This window comes from Daucus carota, chromosome 8 (genome assembly GCF_001625215.2).
Source record: "Daucus carota subsp. sativus chromosome 8, DH1 v3.0, whole genome shotgun sequence".
NCBI lineage: Eukaryota > Viridiplantae > Streptophyta > Magnoliopsida > Apiales > Apiaceae > Daucus > Daucus carota.
This window is the reverse complement of record NC_030388.2, coordinates 23312428-23329276: the sequence shown is the minus strand read 5'-3', so window position 1 is coordinate 23329276 and position 16849 is coordinate 23312428. Positions and strand designations below refer to the sequence as shown.

Here is a 16849-nt window from a genome sequence, read left to right as displayed (position 1 = left end):
ACTGGCTATTCAGTCTAATTTGGTTTTAAAAAGCAGTAGAGGATAAGAATCCACAAAGTTATAATAAAATGGTCATTCTCATCCAAAGATTTCAAGTATCGCAATTTAAATGAACAAAAATTATGCCAAATACTAGTCTTTCTCAACACCCAGAAATTACATAAAACCAAAGTCTTAGATTCTAAGTTTGCACCGGAAAAAAATCTATCTAATACATCACTGGCTTCGACCTGGTCAGCAAAACCCTTCCAAAGCAAGCAATGACATGTTTCCACCAGTACAGTGATCCTGATATGAGAGACAAAATTACAGTGAGTTATAATAAATTCATCAAACAAATACGTATGTGCATGTGCATATAAGAACCAAAAAAACACATGCAGTATGAAACATTAATGCTCTGTTAGTTCAGGGAGATAAATTGAAATGGAATGAGATGGGAATTGTGAACAAAACTATAAGAGAAAAAATTGAGGTATGAAGGAAGAGTAAATATAACGACTTAACGAGGTCAATTTTATTAAGTTGATGTATGAAAAAAGTGAGTAATATAGAAATCGGAGCTTTTCTCCTTAATTCAGTAAGTTTAAGCTCTAATTCAATTTGCTAGGAATGAAAGGGAGGAAGGAAAAAAAAAATCAAGAATGTATCTCATATTTCATTCCCTTCTCCCTACTTCCATTGAAATTGGACCAAACACAACATTTGAATAAAAAAAATGCTCTAAAGCACCAGGACATCCCCCTTACCGGGGAAAACTGTTACCTAAAACCAGAGAGCAAGGTTACATATCAAGGACATGTACTGACAAATTCAGTGGGTACATATTTGTTTTAAGCAGTTGGTTTCCCTGCTGTATTACTATGACAAACATGATACAAGTAATAGAACATGATTTATTTATCGGCTCTAATAGGTTCTTCCCCACAAATGCAAGTAAATTCCAAATGCTTCCAATCAACATAGTAGAGCATAACGGTGGCTTGTCAAGAACAATGTATAAAAGCCTCCACATTCAAGTATCCTTATTTAAATATATTAGACTTGCCAACAAACCATTATTTACAACACAATTTAACAAATTCCACAGTAAAACACAATTTAACCTTCTAATCCTATTACAGACTTATTGTTATACCAAAATTTAGGGGGTGGGGAGGGGGGTGCAGTATATAGTCAAGGATCAACATTTGCAACCAACAAAAAAAAACCTTTTACAATACAATATTAAAAAAATTAATGTGTGCAGTACATTAGCAATTGTGAACATACATGCAACAACACAACTTAACTTCATCAACTAACAGCCAATTAAATCAAATAAATTCAAACAACCATTCAAGATTACGAAACACAATGAGCTGAGTAGTACCTCATATATTGCTCGGGAACATCATGACCCTCACCCTCGATCCCTACACCGAAACAACACCAACAACAAAAAATCAATACTTATTCACATTTCAACAGCTTATGCATACAAGCAGCTTGTATCTATACATTACCATGGATTTGGGTGGGAGATTGGAGGTGAACTTAGCACGAACAATACCGGTGTTACCATGAGGCCTAATGACCTTGCCCCAAATGCAACGATAATGGGACCCCTTAACCTTAACTTTGGCCTTGTAAATGTAAGCCACGCGCTTGCCTTGGTACCATGAGACCTCTTCCTTTGTGTTCACTCCTTCAATCTGAACTAAAGATGTGTTGGGGTACTGGTTTGATTTCGATCTCTTGTAGCCCAAGATTGTTCCTCGCACATAGAGCCTGCCAAGCACAAACATTATCAGTTCAGGAGAGAGAGAGAGGGAGAGAGAGAGATAGAGAGAGAGAGAGAGAGAGAGAGGAGGGAGAGAATAAGGGGAGAGATGGAGGGAGAGGGAGAGAGGGAGAGAGGGAGGGAGAGGGAGAGGGGGAGAGAGAGAGAGAGAGAGAGAGATATGGATGTTACCTGACACGCTCGCCTTGCCTGCCCTTGACCATTTTTGGTTGAATTGAGAAGGTGCCGCTTACCTGATACTCTGAGAGGATGCTGGCGGAGAAGAAGTAAGAAACCCTAATTCATATGTTGGTTATATAGAATGTGTGTGTATATGTATGGGCTGAATAGCTGGTTTTTCCTGTTCTCGGGATTTTTAGTTGTTCTAAAGATTTATGGATAGGCCCATATTGGGTGTTTAAGTTATTGGGCTGGGATTATGGTTTAAAAAAAAAATCGTTTTGATATAAGCAATGTTGAATTGTTTTCTTTACAGATAGTTTAAATCATTCTTCACATCAAAATCAAAGTTACCTAATATTTTGAAATCCGTTTAAAATAACCAAGCTTTTCGTATTAAATTGATTTGTTTAAACGGGTGTTTTTTTATAAAATTAGTAATAATGAGACCTTCGGTAAAATTTGTTTTGAAAGCCACTCTAAATAATTGAATTTTTTTCATTATGTTAACTTATTGTAAGAGATGTTTTTTCTAGTGATCCTAGACCTTGCTTAAATATCAAATATTAAATAAATATTAAATATTAAACATTATTTACTTATTTAATAAAGTAAGTAACTTATTTTTTTAAAATACTAATAGTCGAACAAGGCCATAATTATTTATTCATCAAATAACTTGGTATATGTTTATAGGCAAAAAGTATGAAGCAGAGTCTAAAAAAATGAGAGAATAGATAATAGGACTTTTGAGATATTTTGAAACATTAATCAACCAATTAATATTTAAATATTAATTTTTGTAAACTTTGGTTTGCCCTCTTAAAAAACTTGATGAAGCAATTAAGTTTTGTGAACTTTGGCTTGCCCTCTTAAAACTTCAGTTATCTTCATCTGCCTATAAAATGAGCTACAAAGATCTCCCAAAATATTTTGTTTTCCTCTTCTCCAAACTATGGCCAACTCTTCCAAGCTAGTTCTCTGCATGTTCATTGCATCATGCTACATATTCACCATTGTAATGCCCCGGCCATTGTTGATCTCAAATTCATCTTTAGCAACCCGGCTAAAACTCGACCAAGACGGCTCATCTACTTGTTGGGACTCTTTGTTCAAGCTCCAGTCCTGCACCGGGGAAGTCATTCTTTTCTTCCTCAATGGAGAGGCCTACCTAGGCCCGAGTTGCTGTCGTGCCATAAGGATTATTGGACATGATTGCTGGCCTTCGATGCTTGGCTCACTCGGGTTCACCTCTGAAGAGGGTGACATTCTTCGCGGCTATTGTGATGCATCCAACTCTAGTGTCACCTCTCCTCCGCACACCGGCAATGTCACTATAAATATGTCTCATGCTCTAGCTCCTTTGATGGGATAAAAACTCCTTATTTTTGTAGTCAATAATTATATGTGAATAAAGTTTCTGTTTCATCTATGTGATAATCTTAGTTCTTGTTCGATTTCTAATGATTATTCGGATGAAATGAGATAAAGATTCGAAACCAAGATACAACTTTACAGTACTTTTATGCCTTAATTGGTTGCAGATTGTTTTTTTAGTGAAAGGAAATCTACAGTTTGACATAATTTATGTTATTACATAGTAGCGTGAAGATTAGTTGAATTTGAGCTAAAATTAGAAATTAATTTAGTCTTAGCTGAATAAAATTCTTGATACTAGAGCAAGAAAGACAGGGTTCTAGATAGATGGGTGTTAATCCTTAGCTTTAGGACACATTATCATCCTTGATTATGTCCGATTTTAGGTATGTGGTGAATCTGACGCTTGGCCTCTTATTGAAGATGGTTTTTTTTTTGACTAAATTATTGAAGATGGTTCTTGTAGTATGCTTCTTGAAGCTCTTTTAAGCAAGAATGAAGAGAAAGACGGTGATGGTGCGCCAAGTCACACCAGAAATGATAATGGAGCAAATCAACTGGAAGAGACAATGGTACTAGATAATGTCCTTAGAAAATGTGTGAAGTATGATTTTTGAGTTTGCTGATAACTTAAATTTAAATAGATGATTACAGGGATAATTATTTTTTTTGTAACCTTTATTATCTCATCAGTCTTTATTAGTTTATTTATGAGGTGTTGGATTGTTGGGATAATGGATGTCTAGAGGTTAGTTCGTCAATTATCAGTAACCAAGACAAGCAACAGTAAATTTTACTGAGTTGAAGTATTATGTTTATTTTACGGAGTTGAAGTATTAAGTGTATGACCATTGGCAATATGGTATATGTTTGTGTGTAGTTTGTGAAATACACTGATAATCAGCCCATTGTTAGTATTTTGTTCTTTATAGTGCCAAAGTTCTATTATAACTTATACGCTGTCATGAAAAATTCAATCTTGATCCTTTGCCTAACATTTTAACCAACTCCTTTAACTAATGATTTTCTGTGCATTGCTGTGCTAGATGATTTTCCTGCCAATACTTCGTACTCTAGGCTTAACTTGTGTCTTCCTCTTCTGTAGTTCTACTAGAAATGTAATGCCAAAGTGATGACTGGATATTGGGTTTTGGCATGTGTACAAGTATCACCAATCATTTATTTATCTGTGACTATTTATTGTTTTAACGTTTATGTAATCGTCAAAAGACAGCCATTTTAGCTAGAATTTATTGGAACGAGGTACAACATCTCCCTGTCACTCTGTCAGTCCTGACAGTTTTTTTTACAGCCATGCAGTTATAGTCCTCATTCACCCTGCGTCTTCAACATATAATGTAGTAACTGATGTGATCTGATCTTTTGTCTACTTTATTACTCTGGTTCAACTGTACTGACTACTGAGAATTTGCATGATATATATAGTTCACTACTATAGACAATGTAAAGCACAAACCATTTGCAAGTGGATCTGCCGGAAACTGTGCTTGATTTTAAGCTTGAAGTACATTGACGCTAGAGAAGTCTAAGATGAAGTTTTACATGGTATAAACAAGTGTAAACCGGCTTATATCGTGATGATCATATCATGACTGCAAAAAGCAACAAGAAAGAGCATTGGTAAACTTTAGACATGAAGAATGAAAATCTGCAAGTTTCGGAGATGTATTAATCTGATGAAGTTGTCAGAGTTAGTGAAGGTTTTGGGACCAGCAGTAAAACTGATGTAGAACAGAGGACTGGTGGCAAGGATTTTGACTGGTTGGATCGGTGACATCTACCTGACCTGAAATCTGCTCATGTTTGTTCCAAGGTCAATTGGAATCCTGGCAGTGTAGGTGCACTGCGGTATGCTCTTCATATCCGGTTTCTATGCCCTTCTCCTAGAAAGTGTTCAAGATCAGTTGAGAAAGGCAAATTTAAATTTCTGTCACAGCTGCGAAGTAAAATAGATAACGAAGAGAGGAAAATCTATCTGTACAACGATCTGAGGGTGGTTTTCTCTCAGCGCCATTCTGTCGCTGATGAGGAAAGGTGCGTTGTGTTCGTTTCATAGTTCCAAGTGCATTCAATTATCTTAGTTCTTTGACATGGTGTAGTTTTTTTCTTGGGCATTAGTATATGCTTGTGTCAAGTTGCCTATTAAGTTATATGCTCACATGAAGTTGCCTGTTAGGGGAATCATAGTCCCTTATTAATGTTACTGTGATTGTCATTCTGATTGTGGCGTTAATTGCATGATTATGACGGTCTATGTAAGTTGCTGATCACAAGCCTTCATTTCAAAAGTGCCTTGTCCTTGTGTGCTATTAGTACAGCTGGATTTTATTAGTTTATAATTAACCAGTGGCAGTTTCAATAGGTTAACTCCTGCTAGAAACTATCACAGGGTGCAAAAATGGCCAAATCAGAGTGAAACTTAACTCTTGCACCGTCTAATTAGAATATATATAGAATATTAGATGATAACAGAAGTTGTATTGGAACATTCCTCTGAAATCGGTCTTAAAAACTCTTTTTTTCTTTTTTCAGTTAGGGCTCTGGATGACAACTTTTTTTGGGATGAAAAGACTAGTCACTAGTGTAAATTTTTGAATTTCTTAATACGTGTCACTCAAAAGATGTTTAACTAAAGATATATTGTTTACTCAATGCAGCTGAATGTGGAATATCATTTTCCAGAGGATCCAAGATACTTTGATATCAGCAGCTGAAAGTCAGCATCATTCTGATTTAATCCCGCTGTTTGTATATCAATTTCCAGCACAGTTCCAGAATGCCATTTTATCCTAAAGTAGTTTACACAAGATGGTCCAACTAAAATAATAAGTTTCATGTCAGCCAGGCAAATGTGTGGATTGTATTAGCATTATGCTGCTCCCTGCTTGTATATACTGTAACACTGAAAAGGGTCACATCTTCTACTACTACTAACAAGTAGTAGAACATTGTCTTAATTTATATAACATATATTTTATGCAGATAATTAGATACTAATGGTGCAAGTTATAAAAACTTGTAGCAATTTGGAACTAGTTGTTTCCACAGCAAATAAGGCAAATGCCCAGTTTATATTATTTTATTAAATTAGTGTATAATCCAGTGTGTCAGTTTTGGTCTGGCATTTTATATGAAGCTCTAGTTGCAAGAGTAGATACAAAATCTGATTTTATGACAGACTTGTGATGAGGCTATAGTAGAGCTTAAATTCAGCAGTGGGCAGGAAACAGACATAAATACTAAGAATGAGAGGAATGGGAGTACATGATTATCTTAGTTCTTGTTCGATTTCTAATGATTATGCAGATGAAGTGAGATCAAGATTCGAAACCAAGATACAATTTTACAGTACTTTTATGCCTTAAGACTGGTTGCTAATTGTTTTTTTGGTGAAAGGAAATCTGCGGTTTGACATGATTTATGTTATTACAAGTAGCCTGAAAATTAGTTGAATTTAAGCTAAAATTAGAAATTAATTTAGTCTTAGCTGAATAAAAATTCTTCAATTAGAGCAAGAAAGACAGGGTTCTAGATAGATGGGTGTTAATCCTTAATTTTAGGACACATAATCAGAAAAGCCATACAAAAAACAAGTAGGCAATTTTCACGTAGTGCATGAACATACAACAAAAGAATGAGCAAGATAATCAATTAAAGCAAACTTTTTGATTTTATCTCACACAAGAAGCTCCAATTCCACGTTAAATGTCACCTATTGCTGAAGCTAGCTCGGTGCATACACTCCTGCCCCTATCTTCGTCGAGATCAAGAAGAAGGCCAAAAGATTCCATTGAATCTACGGAGGAAGATGATGATGAAGATGGCGGTGGAGGGGGCACTAGTGATGCAGGCAGCAGTCGTAACCACCTCCACAGCCATCCGATACACCACCGCTCAGGGTTGCTTGTGGTGGATGGTGGTGTCGTGTTGAGGAGGAAAATGAGGTCTTTATTGAATTTGAGGCCGAAGAAGAAGAACATAAGAAGCTGGATTTCTGGCGCTTTAACTTTTTTGATTGTGACAACTATAATTTTGAAAATGATGCTAATGCATAGCTTAAATTCAAAAACTGCAGAATTGAAGAGAAATGATTTCCTGATATACCCCCTGAACAGGAATGATTTTTTGATACATCCCAAGAAAAGAAATCACTTGATACATCCAATGAAGAGAAATGATTTTCTGATTCATCCTGTGAAGAAAAAAGATTTCTTGTTGAATACCGATTTAGTGAACAATAGTCAGGAGTACATTGCAGAGGAGGAATCAGAAGAAAATAGTAATGAAGTTCGACAAGCTATGAGGGACTTTCTGGTCAGAATCCCTCTCTCATTTTAGCAGACTGTTTTGAAACAATTGTCACATTTGATTAGTTTCCAATATGTATTTTCTAATTGTAATTTGATTAAGAAATTTAGACCATGACAAGATAATAACTATTTTTTTAATTTCAGTATCAGTTAGCTTTTAATTTGGCCTATCTTTTATCTCAGGTTCCAGAAATTTGGAAGAATCCCAGAACTGATGACTACTACCCATGCATAGATAGGTCAAGTAAAGAAATCGGTATGTTTCTGCTTCCCAGCTTAAAGTAATAGGAGCTACGATTGTAATTTTGTCTAATTGTTCTAATATATCAAATCTTTTATGTCCTTGCTGTTATATTATGTTTTCAGCTAATGAAAATGCCGCCACAAATGGCTACATACTAGTTCATTCAAACGGGGGGCTGAATCAGATGAAAACTGGAGTAAGCATAAACAAATCTCGATCTATATGTTCCTTTTGAATTTCCAGCACTTATAGCCTAGCGGATATCCTCCTTTTCTTGTATAAGCAAATTGGGGTTAGAGCCTCGTCTGAGGCATGTGTGTCTGAGATCACTTGCTTGCCTTTCAATAAATAAATTATTGTAGTTTTTGGTGTAATAATCTCCATTTTTGGGTTCTTGTAGATAAGTGATATGGTTGCAATCGCTAAAATAATGAATGCTACCCTGGTTATTCCTTCCTTGGATCACTCATCCTTCTGGACTGACCCGAGGTACCTCTGATTCTCTATCCTACTGCATGATTTTTTTTCCCAGATGATCTTGCCACGTACAATATGTAATGAAAGAATGTTTAATCATGCTTCAAACAAATACTCAAGATGGGTAAAAAACAAAGTAAACTCATCATTTATGTACTTTGAATAACATAGTTGATCTAAGACTGATTTTTCTCAGTGATTTTAAGGATATTTTTGACTGGTTGGTCTTCAAGACAGTTCTGTTAAAGGATGTGGATGTAGTGGAATCTCTTCCTCCGGACTTAGCAGCTGTTAAGCCTCTTGTGAAATCCCCGGTTTCTTGGTCTAAGGTATGTAGGTGACGTGACTATGAAATTCTGTCAAGATATTAGAAGTAAAATGTGCTGGGAGGAAATTCCTAACAATCTGCTTCTTCTTCTTCTTTTTCGTTTACAGCCCAGTTATTATAAAAAGCAGATACTTCCGTTATTGAAAACGAACAAAGTGATAGAATTTACACATACCAATTCACGCCTTGCTAATAATCAAGTCCCAAACTCAATCCAGAGGCTGAGATGCCGCGCAATGTATGAAGCTCTTCAATTCGCGGATGATATTACTGAGCTAGGAAATAAACTAGTTAACAGAATTAAATTCGACAGAGACCCTTATGTTGCTCTACATTTAAGGTAAATTATTTCATTTCTAATTATAATTTGCAAGTAATTCTTGATTTACCTAGCCAAAAACCATCTTCTTCAGTATTAATTTTTTCCTGCGACTGACAGTTAATCCTTCTTAAAATATGCAAGTCTTGCTTTTCTTATCATAGAAAGTAACATTGTAGATATGAGAAGGATATGCTAGCCTTCACAGGCTGCAACCACAATCTGACATCAAAGGAGTCCGCGGAGCTTAAGAAGATGAGATACGAAGTAAAGCATTGGAAAGAAAAACACATTAAAAGTAAACAGCGGCGACTAAAAGGTGGCTGTCCCATGACACCAAGAGAGGCAGCTCTGTTTCTTGAAGCAATGGGATATCCTTCAGAGACTAAAATTTACATAGCTGCAGGCAAGATTTATGGGGAAAACAGCTTAAATGCACTCATCGAAAAGTACCCAAAACTGTTTGATCACTCAACATTAGCTACAGAAGAGGAGCTGAAACCTTTTATAGGCAGGCACAATAAGCTTGCAGCATTAGACTACATGGTCGCGGTGGAGAGTGATGTATTTGTGTACACTTACGACGGAAATATGGCCAAGGCAGTGCGTGGCCACAGAATGTTTGAAGGCTTTCGCAAAACCATTGATCCTGACAGGTAATGCAAAACATCACAGCAAATTCAGCAACCCTTCTATTGTAGCATTTCATATATCTAAATGTCTTTTGAAATTCTTGCAGACGCAGTTTTGCAAAACTTGTGGATGCATTGGATGAGGGTAAGCTATCTTGGGAAGGTTTTTCGACACAGATTAAGAACATTCATGCAAATAGGACTGCAGCACCCAAGTATAGAGTAGCAGGCGTGACGCCTAAACGTGAACAAAGTTTTTATGCAAATCCTTTGCCGGGCTGCATCTGTAAAGTGCCCTCGAAAGCTCAATAGCAAGACTAGAAAAATCCGCATGCATAATAACTATCTTCATAGAATTCAGATCAAAGATAATCCATTTTTGTGTAAAAACACAGACATGTGTTCAAACATACCAGTTTGCTCCATTTTTTAGCATGCATAGAACTGTCACTATGATGATCACATTCACTACAACTATCTGTACAACCATCTCTGAACAAGCTCTGCACAGGATTGCAAGAACCTAATGGATCCGAATCACAAATATTGCAACACTTTGAAGTATTAATGATGAACCCTGAACCGAAAAATCCCTATATCATTTTCTCATATAGTAATTTTGGAATAGAATGAGGGGGAATGGAATGAAAAGTTATATAGAAATTTTAAGGAGAAGGAATAAAGTATGAGATAATAGTAACAAAATATGAATGTATTCAAATTTTTTGTGAGAAAGATTGTGAGAAAACATGATGTAGAAATGGAATGAGCATTGGGTTAGAATTATAGTTAAAATAATGACAAAAAAAAAAAGAATTATAATTAAAATAGTAGGAATGAAATGATTGAAGGAATGAAAGTTGTATATATTTTCTTTGATCCAACACCATTTTTTAGTATAAAATTTATTCCATTCTTCCTACATTCCATTCACGTCAAGTGAACACAACCTTGACAAATCAAGTTTATCCTAGTACAGGCAGCTTGACCTAGGCCTGTCAATGGATCGGGTTCGGATCGGATCAATCTAAATCCATATATCCATATCCGTTTATTTCATCGGATTCGGATTCGGATCGGATCGGGACCGGATTTTTTTTAAGCCGATCCATATCCATATCCATTAGGATCACGGATCTCGGATCGATTTCCGATCCATTTACTATATGTAGAAATAAATGCTAAAAAATGAATTTATCATGTAGAAATGAATTTATTTCCATGTTAAATCATATAAAAATGAATTTATTATATACAAGATTAAACAATGCATTAAACGAAATAAGGAAAAATGAAAGGCCAAGTCTAGTTGTCTAATCTTAAAAAACAATACCAAAATTGGAAGATAAATACCAGAAAAAATATATAAAGAAGGTAAACATCAAAAATATATAAAGAAGACACTAGCGAGTGGCAGGAGACATAAGAGACTATATCATGGACCAGCAAGCTTACACAAGAATCTTTATCACTGCATTGCTGTATATTAGCCTCATTGTAAGTGTTTATGTTAATCAGTAGTAATTGAATTAAATATAACTAACTAATAACTCTCATTCTGTAAATACCATCGGGAATAAAATATATTATTATATAATATAATATATATATTTAATTAAATAATTAATTATTAACCGGATCGGGTTATAAACGGATCGGATCACACTAAATTCATATCCAACCCATTTATTATCGGAATTTTTTTATCGGATCATTTTTCGGATCGGATTTTTTTTTTGTTAAATCCATATCCGCTAAAATGACCCCGAATCGGATCGGATCGGATCGGTTATTTGCTCCATTGACAGGCCTAGCTTGACCTTCATCATATTTTTTACAGCTAGAAAAATTACGTTGTTTTTAATGTTTTTACCAAACCAATAAAATTGTAAAACAACCTTACAATAAAATATAATAATTACAAATATTTTTTACAAATTGCATTATGCATCAAGAATCAACTATTTAATCTATTTATTATGATTAAATTGACATTTTCCCATCAAAATTTATAACCATTTTTTTTATTATTTGTAAAAAGTAAAAATATATTTAAAAATAGATTGTATGTATTTTATATTGATATAATTTTTTAATATTTTTTTGATTATAATATATATAAAATTTAATCAAATCTTGATTAGTTATTCACTCAAAATTAACAAGTAGATGAACCTAAATCAATACAAAAAATCAGTTAATCAACTGTCAAAGGAAAATTCTGTGATCAGCTCCCTCAAATCAAAATTGATTAAATGAATAAAGATTAGTCGGTTAACTCAAACATCAACTTTTTTTTTTGGAACATCAACTATGCAGTATTTTCAAAAAAAAACCCCGTAAATTATCAATATTCAAATAAAATGTGGCTTCCTTACAAAAAAAATAATTAAATGTGGCTTATACATATTAAAATTACAATTATACCCCTGTATAACATAACTGAAGGATCCCAATTCCCATCTTCCTGTACCGCATTCTCTTGGTTCGCAAAAATCACAATCGGAGCGCTCCCTTTTTGTGTTGTACCAAGCTTTGCTTCGATTCATCCTTAAGGGGGTTCATATCTTTGCTAGGTAACATACAATACATATCTTCTTGTTGGTTTTTCCATTTTGTAGATCTGTGTTTGTTAATCTGTAAGAAATCTTTAATTTTGGCATGGACTATAACTTTGCAACTTACATGTGTCGTTGAACTAAAGTGTTGATTTTTCTTTGCGGGGTTGTTTTGTTTCTAGTTTGATCATGTAATTATATGGGTTCTTGTTTTTGTGTGAAAATTTGCTTTATTTTGCAGATCCAAGTTGGTTCTTGGATGGGATTTGCAAGTTAGATTGTTAGTTGATTTATGGAATTGGGTTGAGGGTAAACTGACAGGGTTTTAGGTTCTCGGCAGAAATGTAAGACTTGATTGCAGTGATATACAGTTGGCTAGTTTACGCTTAAACTAATAGATCGGTGTGATGCATTTTCTCGAGATTGATTGTAGTAGGGTCAAATTTGTGATGAGATCACACTACGTTAAGAATATGTTGCTGATCAGGCAAGAAGGTGGAAGCCCATGTAGCTATATAAGATACTGTCTTCATTTGTGCACTACTCTCTTGTCTTGTGTAATGCATATGTTCTGCTCATTGTTTTGTCCTAATTATCTTCTTTAACTTCATATTTAGTAATTCAGAAGGTTATAAACTGGCAAGGGTTTAGGTTTCTATCCTGGAAAGCCAATAAGGCTTCTTAATGTAAATGATGCAAATATGCTTATTTTACAATTAAATTAATTGTGAATATAATACGTTTTTCCGATATTGATTATAGTAGTGTGAATTTTTGGATGAAAAATACCTGCATAGCGAACACATTCCTTATGAAGCCGGGAAGTAGAAGCCGAAATGGTATCGGCGCAGTGTGTAGAAACTAGAAACATAAGATCACTTTGTTCTTTTGTACATTACTCTTCTGGGTAGTGTATATTTTTTACACATATTTTTGTCCTCATTGTCCTTTGTATCTTAATGTAATGCTATTTTTAGATTTGTATAATAATAAAAAATTTAAAAGGGTTAATTTTATTTGCTTCATAGGTTGGGACTCAATATTTCAAATAGCTTACTGTTTTATTTTGGAGTCTCGCATCACTCCTCAAACAGGAGATAAGTAAATTTTCATTAATGCACACACAACTAAACCGGTTGTGGTTCAATAGATGGATATTTTTTTTTATGTGGTAATGAAAAAGTGCAGTGGCTTTGATAGGAAAAAAGTAGAATCAACATATTATGTTATGAAATAAAAACTCTCATTTCATCTTTTTGGGTGTATTGTTGGCGATTAATAATTTTTTTAATTTTTTTTTGTTTTCAAACTTGTATCTCTCAGACTTTTCAAGCATACCTCACTTACTATGTGTTCATTGAATTTATTCTAGAAATTGGTCTTGCATTTGGAACCCTTGTTTACCCATACCCTTCCTTCCACCACCATCCAGGCAAGCTCAGCCTTCGATTCATTTTACTCTTGAGACCCTTCATCAGCGTGCCATATTTTCTACCTCGCTCTCATGCAGCTCAAAAGCATTCTCTTAATACAGAATTTTCATCTTTGCCCTTAAATTAATGGATCATTTCTTAGCCATTACTTTCGATTGCACCTCACGAGATTTACTTGTTTTCTCTGGAAATTACCACACTTTTAAGCTCCAGTTCTGATTGTGTATCTGAATGCTTTGGTGCAAAGACCATTTCAATGCCCTTTCTGACCACTTAAAAACTAAACCAGAGTTCAAGGTGAGCACAAAACATAGAGCTTCTATAGATACACACACGATGAGTTGGACATGGTGGTCACGGGGCTTTGAGAATTTAGCTTATGAAAACAGTTTAACCCCCCCAAAAAATATGCTTAGGGATCAAGGATTTATTTTGAGAGGTGAGGAATTTGAAGAAACCGTTATTGAAGACGATACAAGTATTTGTCTATGTTGTCTCCTAGTCAATATTTTCAGCCATGACGTCGACCTGACTAACTGTGTTTTACTAGTTCTCCATTCTCCACTTGTACTTGTATTCTTTGTGACCTTGATATTTGGGGCCACTTTAGATATTTGGGCCCAACCACTTAGCCAGGTGGTGATATAATATGGGGGTCTTCACCTTCACTCCCTGGAGTAGGGGTGGGGTGCAAATAGTCTAACTTTTGCAGACCCCACGGACAAATGGGATGTATTGAGTATATTGTTTGGTATTAAGTAATAACGTAAGATCTTATATGCTTACTAGTAACTGCATGTAGGTCACTTTTTGATCTATCAATTACTAGTCAGTCATGCTGCTATTCTCAGTCCTGTTCTCGTTGTCGCGATGACATTGTTTTAGGATATGATTTTGGTTCTAATGCTACTCGTCTTCATTATATTTTGCCATTCTTGTGACGGGCTTGCGGCCAGTGGGCAATTAGGCATTTTAAGGAACTGAATATGATGGTCTGTTATGAAACAGTTGAGTGCACCTAGTTAAATATATAGCTTTTCAAGAATTTTTCAACCCACCTACTGCTGTTAAAAGAATGATGATGAACTTCCTAATGTGCTGTACTTATCCTCGAGCAAATTTGATTGGCTAGTTTCCTAATCATGCAGGTGATGGGTTTGTGGACATTGCTAGAAGGCTGTCTGCTTCTTGCAAATGCACTGGCAATATTGAATGAGGACCGCTTTCTTGCACCTAGAGGGTGGAGCTTCCAGGAATTTTCAGGGGTCAAGAGAAATTCATTTAAAGGACAGCTAATTGGTCTCATATACGCAACCCAATACTTGAGAGTTCTACTAATTATGCTCAACTCCCTTTGCATTGTTGTGAAGCTAGTTTCTGGATGATCATCCTGGCGTAAGTGTCATTGACCTGGTAACGACTTTATATTTTCTTTTTAAGATAAGATGCTGAAGTGAAAATTGTTAAGAAGTTATGTACCTAGTTCTAAATATCTATTCACAAAAAAAATATAAGCAGCAGATTTATAGCATATGAATAAAACAGGGACTACTTTCCCTGTCTTTTGTTTAAGCAAACATAATTTTGTTGTTGATTACAAGGCTCTGGGAGCAAAAACGTTTGAAAGCCTGTTTGATATCTGGACAATTTTACATAGTTAGACCTGCAGTTCACAGGGAATACTTTCCCCGTCATTTGTGTAAACAAACTCAATTTTGTTGTTGATTGCAAGGCTCTAAGATGAGAGCAGATTTAGAAATCCTGTGTGAGAATTGGCCGAGTTTACATGATTAGATTTGCTGCTCTGTTTTAGAAGTTGAATAAAGCATATTGCTAGTAGTAAAGGTATTTACACTGTGAAATCAAGATCGTGGATAAAGTAGTATATACTAATAGTCAGGTGGCTAGGTTTAGTTGCTGGATAGAAAAAAATCTTTATTTTGCTTATAGAAAAAACATCTTTCTTTTTAGCACATTACTGTTTGTTGATTATTATTTGCTAATGTGTACTTTTTAGTTTATAATATTTGGTAGAACTCATATTTTGTCCCATAAGAAATGCTTGAAATTAAAATGCGATCTTTTGTCCCTGCTCTAGTACTTCACCTCTCTTGGAACTTGGAAGTGAATAACTAGCTCAGGCGGACCCTGAATCCATATGCAAGTTTATGCCTATTAACAATTAAAATAACGAAGCCAGTAACTAAATCCCGTTCTCTCTTGTTGGGATTCTGTTGTACGATTTGCAAATGCATTGATAAACCTGTTTCTCCACTTCTATTGTATATTAAGCCTTCAAGCTGACTGCTGTCACTGTTTCAGCGTCATGAACTATATCTACATGCTTATGTATTATACATCTGTTGAATTGTTGCAGGTTTCGTGATGTTTGACTCTTTATACCAGGAGTCTGCAAAAAAGGATACTTTAGAAAGCACCAGAACATACTTGTCCGCACAGCAGGATGTTATAGAAGATTACGTTTGGTTATCATTGTAAGATTATCATCAGGTTCCCAAGCTGTAGGAATGTGAAAATGTCATGAATACAGAGATTGCTTGTGTGTTGTTGAACCAACCTTATTTAGAGTTCCATTTGATTTAGGTTGCTGCAGCTTATTTTTGAGATGTATGGTATGCAATGAGCCCTCTTAGATTGGGGCTTCATGTACTCAGAAAACATATAATCATTTGTTTGATGTCAATTAAGAAATGTGTTTTTGAACAAATAGAGAAAAACTTTAAATTTTAGTCAAGAGACAAATTTAATTTAAAAGGGGGATTAAATATAAAAGTACAAACTCAAAAAAAAACTTAATTCTTTTTGCTTATTTCAAAATTTAAACAGACTAATAAAAAAGGTTATTAAATATAAATGTACAAACTCAAAAAGTTATCTCTTTTCACTTGATTAAACATCTATATAGACTAATAAAAAAGAGTTTTGTGATAATTTCGTGTGTGCGTATATATTTAAGATATATAAAGACTGTTTTTTTAATCCAAGATCATACATATTTTACGATCAAAATATTAAAAAATTATTACTTTACAAATCATGTCAAATTTGATCGAAAATCTAAGTGAACATATTTTGCAGAACAGTATTTAGTAATGTTTAGTTTATAAAATATGTATGATTTTAAAATTTTTTAATTAAATAATAATTTTTATAAAATATGATCGTAAAGTTATAAATTTTATAATGA

At 34.6% G+C, this 16849-nt stretch overlaps 3 protein-coding genes across 4 annotated transcripts; 2 read left to right on the top strand and 1 right to left on the bottom strand.

The window, feature by feature from the left end:
• Positions 1-58: 58 nt before the first annotated feature.
• On the bottom strand, positions 59-2124 carry LOC108199851 (large ribosomal subunit protein eL33w). Its single transcript, XM_017367849.2, has 4 exons — positions 1955-2124; positions 1506-1770; positions 1373-1415; positions 59-288 (listed from the first exon to the last, which is right to left on the bottom strand). Exons 1-3 carry the CDS (start codon positions 1984-1986, stop codon positions 1374-1376), a joined length of 339 nt encoding a protein of 112 aa, XP_017223338.1. The 5' UTR covers positions 1987-2124; the 3' UTR covers positions 59-288; position 1373.
• Positions 2125-6903: 4779 nt separating this feature from the next.
• On the top strand, positions 6904-10070 carry LOC108198386 (O-fucosyltransferase 19-like). The gene is made up of 8 exons (XM_017366138.2): positions 6904-7654; positions 7834-7906; positions 8017-8090; positions 8295-8383; positions 8568-8700; positions 8807-9039; positions 9198-9674; positions 9758-10070. The coding sequence occupies exons 1-8, from the start codon at positions 7046-7048 to the stop codon at positions 9960-9962; spliced, it is 1893 nt and encodes a 630-aa protein (XP_017221627.1). The 5' UTR covers positions 6904-7045; the 3' UTR covers positions 9963-10070.
• Positions 10071-12106: 2036 nt separating this feature from the next.
• Positions 12107-16254, top strand: LOC108197347 (uncharacterized). Of its 2 annotated transcripts, none has more exons than XM_017364935.2 (3): positions 12107-12226; positions 14790-15036; positions 16019-16254. In XM_017364935.2, exon 2 carries the CDS (start codon positions 14793-14795, stop codon positions 15024-15026), a length of 234 nt encoding a protein of 77 aa, XP_017220424.1. In that variant the 5' UTR covers positions 12107-12226; positions 14790-14792; the 3' UTR covers positions 15027-15036; positions 16019-16254. The 2 variants fall into 2 exon arrangements, with proteins under 2 accessions (XP_017220424.1, XP_017220425.1); XM_017364936.2 differs by having other exon boundaries at positions 14790-15054; positions 16019-16100.
• Positions 16255-16849: the final 595 nt, after the last annotated feature.